The sequence below is a fragment of the Emiliania huxleyi genome, assembly GCF_000372725.1.
Source record: "Emiliania huxleyi CCMP1516 unplaced genomic scaffold EMIHUscaffold_341, whole genome shotgun sequence".
NCBI lineage: Eukaryota > Haptophyta > Isochrysidales > Noelaerhabdaceae > Emiliania > Emiliania huxleyi.
In genome coordinates, this window is record NW_005199434.1 from 79,010 (window position 1) to 89,009 (window position 10,000).

General features: G+C 67.2%; 2 protein-coding genes across 2 annotated transcripts; both read left to right on the forward strand.

Moving 5' to 3' along the window:
• The first annotated feature begins 3,257 nt into the window (after window positions 1-3,257).
• Window positions 3,258-5,856, forward strand: EMIHUDRAFT_444599 (hypothetical protein). The gene is made up of 7 exons (XM_005773230.1): window positions 3,258-3,283; window positions 3,547-3,673; window positions 3,904-3,995; window positions 4,279-4,359; window positions 4,437-4,890; window positions 5,060-5,171; window positions 5,383-5,856. Exons 6-7 carry the CDS (start codon window positions 5,094-5,096, stop codon window positions 5,830-5,832), a joined length of 528 nt encoding a protein of 175 aa, XP_005773287.1. The 5' UTR covers window positions 3,258-3,283; window positions 3,547-3,673; window positions 3,904-3,995; window positions 4,279-4,359; window positions 4,437-4,890; window positions 5,060-5,093; the 3' UTR covers window positions 5,833-5,856.
• A 274-nt stretch (window positions 5,857-6,130) lies between these two features.
• Window positions 6,131-7,155, forward strand: EMIHUDRAFT_368977 (hypothetical protein). Its single transcript, XM_005773231.1, has one exon. It carries the CDS (start codon window positions 6,445-6,447, stop codon window positions 6,664-6,666), a length of 222 nt encoding a protein of 73 aa, XP_005773288.1. The 5' UTR covers window positions 6,131-6,444; the 3' UTR covers window positions 6,667-7,155.
• Window positions 7,156-10,000: the final 2,845 nt, after the last annotated feature.

Genomic DNA, 10,000 nt, shown 5'->3' on the forward strand with positions numbered 1-10,000 from the left:
GCCTCTAGGAAGCCCTGCCTCCTCTTCCTCGGCTCCTTCCTGCAGCACCGCGGACACCGCCAGAATCTACGGCGACTTGCGCATGTCGTCGCGCCGCCGCCGCGCCGCCTCGCCTCGCCTCGCCTCGCCTCACCCGCTGCAGCCGCTTGCCACAGGTTCCTCAACCTCTACACCGCCGCGCGCAGAGAGGAGCTGCGCCTGCCGCAGGCGAGAGAGGCGGCCGAGAGGTGGCTGCCGCCGGCGGAGAGTGTAGTCGTGGGCGGCGGCGCAGCAGACGCAGTGATTGCCACCGTCACGCCCGAGGTGGACCTGACTGCGGCTCCGGCGGAGGCGCAGGCGGCGGAGGAGGCGCAGGCGGCGCAGGCGGCGGAGGAGGCGCAGGCGGCGGCTGGGGCTGCCGAGGGGGAGGTTGGCGGTGCTGCGGCGGCGGTGCCGCTGACGGAGGTGGGTCTCGCTGCCGTGGGCGGCGGGGCGGCGGGAGGGAGTTCGGCGGCGGGAGGCAGCTCCGTGACCGGGGTGGGGGGGGAGGAGGAGGCGGAGACGGAGGAGAAGGTGGCCGGGGAGGAGGTGGCGCAGGAGGAGGAGGAGGAGGTGAGCGACTCGGAGGAGGAGAAGGAGGAGCCGATGCAGGAGGCGGAGGAGGCGGAGGAGGCGGAGGAGGCGGAGGAGGCGGGTCTGGCGGCGGTGGCGGCCCCAGAGCCGGGCGGCGCGGCTCAGCCCGCAGAGGCGGAGGCGGTGATGGCGGAGCCGGTGATAGCGGAGGCGGCCGCGACGCGAGCGGGCGAGGGGTCGGCAGCGGAGGCGATGGCAGAGGCGGAGGCGACGGTGACGGTGGCGGCGGCGGACGACCAGGCGGCTGCCGTGGTGGAGGGGAGCCCGGACGAGAAGGGCGTGGCGTGGTTCACGGTACACAGCGTCCACTGCGCGGCATGCCACGCGTGTAAACAGCGCCTCTTCACGCGTGCATCTGTGAACAGGCGCAGTCGCTGCCTCACATCATCTGCCATCTCGCGCCACAGCAAGACAACGACTACGACTGCGGCGAGCACACGCCCCCCCCCGCAGCGCACGCCCCCCGCAGCGCACGCCCCCTCTTCTCGCGACATGAGCGAGACACGATTGCGCTGAGCGACACACTTTGCCACAGGTGTCTACATGCTCCACTTCGTCGAGTGCTCTCGCCGGCCACAACTGCCGCCAGTGAGAAGGCCCTGCGTTCAGCCGTGAGGTTTGCGCGAGTAGGAAACTCGCCTGTGCGGAGAGGCTGCCCTCCTTCGCCAGCGCGCAGGGCCACTGCGCAAACACACCCGGCTCTCCCCAAGCCGCCATTGGGCGCTCCCGCGGTCCCCTCCGGGCTGAATGCGGCCTCCGGAGCGGGCGGCGCGAGCGTCTAAGTCTACTCATAAATAAATAAATAAAAACGGACCCACCTCTCTACTGTGAGATGGGTTATGGGTAAAAAGGAAGGTAAGGAAAACAGGTCCCCGCCGCGCCCTTGAGCCTTATGTCTAAGTCTACTGTCTAAGTCTACTCATAGCTTTCTCCACGCTCTTCTTTGCGTTCCGAAGCACCCACCGCACTGCGCTCTTCTGTAGTGGCTAGTGCATCGCCTGGTCAACTCGCTTGCCACTGTCATTTGATTGCCCCCGCCCTCTCGCTCCACAGCCGCCACCGCGCCGGCCATCGGAATTCGCGTCGGATCTCTCTCCTCTCACACTGCGATGTGGCCGCCCACCGCCCTGTCACCACCGTGACCGTTACCTCCACCGCCCTCGCCACCGCCCTCACCCCCTCATGCCGCCGCTACCATTCCGGCCACCCTCGCCGCTCCCACCCTCATGGCCTCATCCCCACCCTTGCCCCCGCCGCCCCTGCAATCCCCACCAAGGGGGGCGGACGCCGGTGCCGCCCTCGACGCCCCCTTCGCAGCCGTCTCTTCCGCCGTCGCCTCCGCCCTCACCGCCCCGCCGCTGTTGCCGCCGCCCTCGCCGCCCGTGCTCTTGCCGTCGCCGTCGAGCCCGCCGCCCTCCTACGCTACCCCCCCCCCCGGCCTCACCGCCGCCCTCGCCGCCACCGCCCTCGCCGCCGCCGCCCTCGCCGCCGCCTCCCTCGCCGCCGCCGCCGCCCTCCAGCATGCCGCCGCTCTCGCCCTCTCCCCCTCCCAAGGCAGCGCGCAGGCCACTGCGTAGCCACGCCCGGCCCTCTCCGAGCCGCCACGGGGGGCACTCCCGCGGTCCCCTCCGGGCTGAATGCGGCCTCCGGAACGGGCGGCGCAACCGCAAGCGTCTCTCGAGCTCTACTCAGAGCCTTCCACGCTCTTCTTTGCGTTTTCCGAAGCATGCACTGCACTCCTCTATAGCATCACCCACAAGTCACCTCCGTTGCCACTGTCCTTGGACCTCTTGCGCACTTGGCCGAGGCGTCGCCAGGCACGCACGCCGCTCCCTCCAACCCCGTGTCGGCCTGCCGGCTGCCGCCGCCCTCGCCTCCAGCCGCCCCGCCACCCTCACCGCCACCGCCCTCCTCACCACCCCGTCTCCACCGCCGCTGCTCTCACCACCCTCGCCACCACCACCATGCCCGCCTCCCTCGCTGCCACCCACGCCGCCGCCACCGCCCCCACCCCCTCCGCTGCCCTCGCCCTTGCCGTCACCGCGCCGCGAGATCTCTTACACTATCCCCCGCCCTTGCCCTCGCCCTTGCCCTCGCCCTTGCCGCCGCCCTTGCCGCCGCCCTCGCCGCCGCCCTCACCGCCGCCTCCCGCCTCGCCGCGCCGCCCTCACCCCCGCCCCCCCTCGGCCTGCTGCCACTCTCACCACCCCTCGCCCTCGCCGCCGCCTCCCTCCTCCTCGCCGCCGGGGCCCGCCCTCGCAGCCACGGCACCCTTGCCCCCTCCACCCTCCTCTCCGCCCCCGCCCCTGCCCCCGCTCGCCGTCGCCCTCTCGCACAACACTGGCGACTGGGCACGGGACTGTGGCGCACACACTGGCACTAACACAGGAAGAATTTCGAACACTGGCAAACTAGGGATGGGAAGAGGACAGAGTCCCCACCTTGCTCCTTGCGGAACAAGCAAGCAAGGGTCTTGGGAGGATGCCATTTGGGGGTGCGGGGGCACACAGCGCGACACGGAGAGGGGGTGGGCAGGATCACCCACGATCACCCACACAGGACAGTGGGAGAAAAAATGTCTTGGAAGGACGACGCGCGCAAAAATTCTTTTGGCGGCCTTGAAACGAACGAGACCTCGGGGCGGGCGTCCGCCTCTCTCCACGCGCTGCTGGTGCGCAGCGTGCGCCGTTCTGCACTCGGGCACACCACCGCTCCACTCTCCGCTCTCCTCCAGCCGCACAGAGCCCAACCAGACCCCCCGACGGTCGGCGTTGAGCGTCGTTGAGCAGTGCCACGAGAGGCAGCAGCGTCTCCCCGTGTGCCACAGCCGCGTGTGAGTTGCGATGGGAGCCAGCTAGCCTCCCGACCGGCCTCCCGCGCACACTCGCACTTGGCAGCCTCGAGCCTCACCACGCCCGCTGCACACTGCCTCAGGCACCTTCGCTCCCGCCACCACGCCGCCGCTCCAGTGCTCCTGCCACTGCCGCAGCCCTCCGCGTCGCGTTTCCGCCACCCTTTGACCGAGGCCGTGCGCTAGGCAGGCGTGCAGCTACAGGTGCGCAGCGGCGCGCGGCGCACCACCGCCGCGCTCTCACTCCTCATCCCGGCCAGCTCTCCCCTCTTTCCGCCCCGCAGCTCCCCCGTCACCTCGCGATATCTCCCTCCCTCCCTCCCTCCCTCTCTCGGAGCCTCTCGGCAGGCCTCTGTCCCTCCGCCCCCCTCCTTCCTCCGCCGACCGCGCACTGCGCCATCCCCGCCGCCGTCGGCCTCACACCAGGTCTCATCGGCGCTCTCTGCCGTAGGTTGCGCGCCGCTGCAGGGCGGGCTGCGCGGCTCGTCGCTCGTGCGTGAGGCGCGGCCGCGGCGCTCTCGCCTCTGCTGAGGCGCGCTAGCTGCTCGCCTCGCCGCTCTCCCCCCTCTCTCGCACTCCCCTCCGCACTCTTCCCATTCGCGCCACGCCGCGGCGTCGCCACCGCACCGCCCTCTCTCGCCCTCACTGCGCGCTCCTCACCTCGCGATATCTCCCTCCCTCCCTCCCTCCCTCTCTCGGAGCCTCTCGGCAGGCCTCTGTCCCTCCGCCCCGCCCCTTCCTCCGCCGACCGCGCACCGCGCCATCCCCGCCGCCGTCGGCCTCACACCAGGTCTCATCGGCGCTCTCTGCCGTAGGTTGCGCGCCGCTGCAGGGCGGGCTGCGCGGCTCGTCGCTCGTGCGTCAGGCGCGGCCGCGGCGCTCTCGCCTCTGCCGAGGCGCGCTAGCTGCTCGCCTCGCCGCTCTCCCCCCTCTCTCGCACCTCTCTCTGCACTCCTCGGCGGCAGCCCCGCAGGCTCGGGTCGCTGCAACCTCGAGTCGGGTTGGAGCGGCTGGGCGGCGCGGGGGCCAGCGTCGGCGGCGCCGCCCCGCCGCCGCCTCAACTCCTCCTCCTCCTCCGTCGCTGTCTACATCTTTCGACGGCATGCGCCGCCTCGCAGGGCGCGTCCAGAGCAGCTCGGGTGGCGCTGCTGCGGCGGGGGCGGATGGCGCGGTCGCCGCGCCGCTCATCGGTGAGCCGGCGCTCCCGCGCGGCGCTCCGGCGGCCGGCGGCGTGTTTCGCCGCTGCGGAGGGCGTTGTCGTCGCGAGGGGCGGGCCCACGGCGGCGGAGGCGCTGCGCTGACGGCCGCTGACGGCGGCGGTGAGGGCCCAAGCGCCGGCTGAAGAAGCGTTGCCGCGATTGCCGTGGCGTGCCGCCTGGCGGGCCCGGCGAGCGGTCCCCGCCGGTCGGGGCTGCCAGCGCTGCACGGTGCGAGCCGCAACTCCCGCCCCCCGCCACCTCTCGCCCCTCCCCCAGCCCTCTCCCTCTGCCCCGCCTCTCGCCCCGCCCGGGACTCTCCCCACGCCGCCTCTCCGCCACCCACCAGCCATCCCCGCCCCAGCCACTTATGCGCACCCGCACGCGTCCCTGCCGCAGGCTGGCGCGGCGACAAGGCGATCGAGGCCGAGCATATGCGCTGGAGGCGACGGCCTCGACTTGCGCGCGATCGGCGCCTCGCTCCTCTCGGCTCGGCAACGATATGTGGCGCGCCAGCGTCGGCCCGCTCAAGGCTGCCCCGCACACACCCCTCTCGCCGTCGCCTCCTCCCTCCTTCCCCCATCCCCCTCTCCCGCGCGGCGCGGCGCCCCCCCTCCCCCCGCAGCCCTCGCGCCCCTCTCCTCTCCGCGCGGTCACCGTCACCGCCACCGTCACCGTCACCGTCTCACCGTCTCGCCTCTCCCCCTGCCCCTCTCCCCGCAGGCCGCTGCACGGCGCTCGCCAGCGGCGCCGCGACGCGAGCGCTCTCGCCCCTCCCCCCCACCACCACCGCTAGGGCCGACGGACGCCCCGCGCTTGCGTCCACCCCCCGCCGCCATGAGCCGAGGCTCATGGCGGCGCCTCGAGAGAGCCGCCGCGCGGCGCGGTCGCCGGTCCGGCGCAGAGGGCCGGGCGCCGGTCTCTGGAGCCGGGGGGGCCGCCCGTGGGGCAAGGAGGGCGGAGGGGCGCGGCGGGGCCCGCCCAGCGGTGGGAGGGGCCGCGGCGGGGGCGTCCCGGTCCTGTGCACCGAGGCGGGGCGGCGGGGTGTGGTGCGGCGAGGTCGGTGTGCCGTCCGCCCCGGTCCCGGAGCCCGTCTCCCGGCTCCGCGGGGCCCAAGTCGATTCGTTTCGGGTGTGTTTGGCTTTATTTGCAGTCGGTGTGCGCGTTTCCTAGTCAAAACGTCGCATTCGGTTCGCATTTGCATCCCCAGTCCCACTCCATTCGGCTTCGGGGCGAATCGGTATGACTGGGGCCGCAGTTTCCCCAGTGTGTCCGCGCCTGGGCTCGTAATGGTCTCGCCCAATCAAAGCGGCGCCCTCCGGCGTACCACTTAGAGGAATACGCATTTCTGCGGCGAATACAAACGCGAGTACGCGCACCGGCGCGGACACACTGGGGCTTGTCTGGCGGTGCTGCCCGCGCGGTCGGTACCGCCCTCTCGGCCACCCAAGCAGGTGGATAGGTGAGGAGACGCGCAGAATGGCGGCCGCGAGGCAGCCGGCGCGGTGCTCCCTCGGCGCGGTTCGCCGGAGCAGACTTTTGCTTACGGTTTGAGCCGCGGCCCGGTAGGTTGACTGAGCGGCTGGTGCGTGTGAGGCGGTGCTGGGCGGGGTTGGGTCGCCACTGCGCGATCCGGCCCCAGTCTCGGTTACGTAGACGCCTAGTCAGCACGTGCCGCCGCGGGGACTCACCCTCCCCCGACGCAAAAGCTCCCTCGCTGTGCCCCTCCGGACTGGATGGGGCCGCCTGGGCAGCGGCTGTGTGTGAGAAGCAGATGGTTTCCCGATGGGCAGACGCCTCGTGCGCCTCACCCTGCAGCGCGGCTGGCTCGCAGCTCGGAGGTTTCCTCTGGGCGCGGGTTGGCTGGCTGCACTGTCGGTGGCGGTGGCGCCTCGACTGGCCCCGCGTAACAAGGCCCTGGCAGGCTCAGCGGTGCAGCCCTCCCCTTTCGGAGCGGCTCCCGCCCTGCTGTGGAGCTGCGGCGTGTCGGTTGTGATGCGCTTCTAGCCACCGAGCGGTCGTGCGAATCCTTGAGTGGAGGCGCGATGCGCCGCGCCCCGCGAGGCCGCCCGTACTGGGCCGGCCCGCGGCTTGGCGCCGCGCGAGGGCTGCGGCTCTGACTAGAGCCGCGCTCCGTAACATGATTACGACACGTGTCCTTGGCTTTGTTGGCCTTGGAGTGAGCACTGTCGGTCAGACTCTGGGCGGCCGCGCGCGGTGGTCTCTTGTCCCCTCCGGAGACGGAGGGCTCTGACTCGGACCGCGCGCGCTGGTGTGCCCCTGTCTGGTCCGGGACTTCCGTTGTGGGAGGGGGTCTGGTCTCCGACTGGGCTCCCTCCCCGCGGGTTGTCTGCGGGCTACCTGGTTGATCCTGCCAGTAGTCATATGCTTGTCTCAAAGATTAAGCCATGCATGTCTAAGTATAAGCGACTATACTGTGAAACTGCGAATGGCTCATTAAATCAGTTATGGTTTATTTGATGGTACCTTGCTACTTGGATAACCGTAGTAATTCTAGAGCTAATACATGCAGGAGTTCCCGACTCACGGAGGGATGTATTTATTAGATAAGAAACCAAACCGGTCTCCGGTTGCGTGCTGAGTCATAATAACTGCTCGAATCGCACGGCTCTACGCCGGCGATGGTTCATTCAAATTTCTGCCCTATCAGCTTTCGATGGTAGGATAGAGGCCTACCATGGCGTTAACGGGTAACGGAGAATTAGGGTTCGATTCCGGAGAGGGAGCCTGAGAAATGGCTACCACATCCAAGGAAGGCAGCAGGCGCGTAAATTGCCCGAATCCTGACACAGGGAGGTAGTGACAAGAAATAACAATACAGGGCTATTTTAGTCTTGTAATTGGAATGAGTACAATTTACATCTCTTCACGAGGATCAATTGGAGGGCAAGTCTGGTGCCAGCAGCCGCGGTAATTCCAGCTCCAATAGCGTATATTAAAGTTGTTGCAGTTAAAACGCTCGTAGTCGGATTTCGGGGCGGGCCGACCGGTCTGCCGATGGGTATGCACTGGCCGGCGCGTCCTTCCACCCGGAGACCGCGCCTACTCTTAACTGAGCGGGCGCGGGAGACGGGTCTTTTACTTTGAAAAAATCAGAGTGTTTCAAGCAGGCAGTCGCTCTTGCATGGATTAGCATGGGATAATGAAATAGGACTCTGGTGCTATTTTGTTGGTTTCGAACACCGGAGTAATGATTAACAGGGACAGTCAGGGGCACTCGTATTCCGCCGAGAGAGGTGAAATTCTCAGACCAGCGGAAGACGAACCACTGCGAAAGCATTTGCCAGGGATGTTTTCACTGATCAAGAACGAAAGTTAGGGGATCGAAGACGATCAGATACCGTCGTAGTCTTAACCATAAACCATGCCGACTAGGGATTGGAGGATGTTCCATTTGTGACTCCTTCAGCACCTTTCGGGAAACTAAAGTCTTTGGGTTCCGGGGGGAGTATGGTCGCAAGGCTGAAACTTAAAGGAATTGACGGAAGGGCACCACCAGGAGTGGAGCCTGCGGCTTAATTTGACTCAACACGGGGAAACTTACCAGGTCCAGACATTGTGAGGATTGACAGATTGAGAGCTCTTTCTTGATTCGATGGGTGGTGGTGCATGGCCGTTCTTAGTTGGTGGAGTGATTTGTCTGGTTAATTCCGTTAACGAACGAGACCGCAGCCTGCTAAATAGCGACGCGAACCCTCCGTTCGCTGGAGCTTCTTAGAGGGACAACTTGTCTTCAACAAGTGGAAGTTCGCGGCAATAACAGGTCTGTGATGCCCTTAGATGTTCTGGGCCGCACGCGCGCTACACTGATGCACTCAACGAGTCTATCACCTTGACCGAGAGGTCCGGGTAATCTTTTGAAATTGCATCGTGATGGGGATAGATTATTGCAACTATTAATCTTCAACGAGGAATTCCTAGTAAGCGTGTGTCATCAGCGCACGTTGATTACGTCCCTGCCCTTTGTACACACCGCCCGTCGCTCCTACCGATTGAATGATCCGGTGAGGCCCCCGGACTGCGGCGCCGCAGCTGGTTCTCCAGCCGCGACGCCGCGGGAAGCTGTCCGAACCTTATCATTTAGAGGAAGGAGAAGTCGTAACAAGGTTTCCGTAGGTGAACCTGCGGAAGGATCATTACCGGTCTTTCCAACCCACACCGATGTTGCACCGTACCCGTCTAACCCCGTCGCGGGCTCCGCGTTCGCACGGAGCGCGCGGCTGTCCGGGGGGCTCTCCTGAGCCGACCCGGGCCCGCACCCCTCTTGTCTCGCGCCTGGGTGAGTGTGGAGTGCTCGTGTGCGCCTCGGGCGCGCGCGTGTCTCTCCCCTCCCCACGGCCCCCTCTCTTGCGCAGCGCGGGCTCTCACGCCGGCGCCGCCTCAACTTATGAAACCCCACAACTCCTGCCGATGGATATCTTGGCTCTCGCAACGATGAAGAACGCAGCGAAATGCGATACGTAGTGCGAATTGCAGAATTCAGTGAATCATCGAACCTTTGAACGCAAATGGCGCATCCGGGCTCCGCTCGGACGCATGTCTCTTCGAGGGGCGCCTCCATCCTCCTCGGAGCGAGAGAGCTCTCTCTCTCGTCTCCGGAGCCGGCGGCCGCGCGGGGGAGCCTCGGCCCCCTCGCGCGCCCGCCCAAGGCTGCCTTGCGAGCGCGGCGGCGGCGTCTAACCCGCGTCCCCGCCGGAGTGCTAAGTCCACGACTAGACCTCTGGTGGACGCGTGCCCCGTTCTGCCTCGCGACCCCCGGCGTGCGCGGTGCCTCTCCTCTCCTCCGGGAGAGCGAGGCCCGCCCGCCCCGGCGCGCGGCCGCTCTCTGTGCGGCCGCGCGCCTCGAAACCCGCCATCGAATGAGGCAAGACTACCCGCTGAACTTAAGCATATCACTAAGCGGAGGAGAAGAAACTAACCAGGATGCCCCTAGTAATGGCGAATGAAGCGGGCTGAGCTCACGCTGCCAATCTGGAGGCCTCGCGTATGCAGCGCCCCCCGAATTGTGGTCTAGAGAGGCGTTATCGGCCGCGCCCGCTGCTCAAGTCCCTTGGAACAGGGTGTCGGAGAGGGTGAGAATCCCGTACCGTGGCGGGTTGCGGCCTTACGATGCGTCCTCGTCGAGTCGGGTTGCTTGGGATTGCAGCTTGAATTGGGTGGTAAATTCCATCTAAAGCTAAATACTGGCGAGAGACCGATAGCGAACAAGTACCGTGAGGGAAAGATGCAAAGAACTTTGAAAAGAGAGTCAAAGAGTGCTTGAAATCGGTAGGAGGAAACCCGGATGGGCCCGGCTTCGGCGCGCCGACTCAGCCTGGGG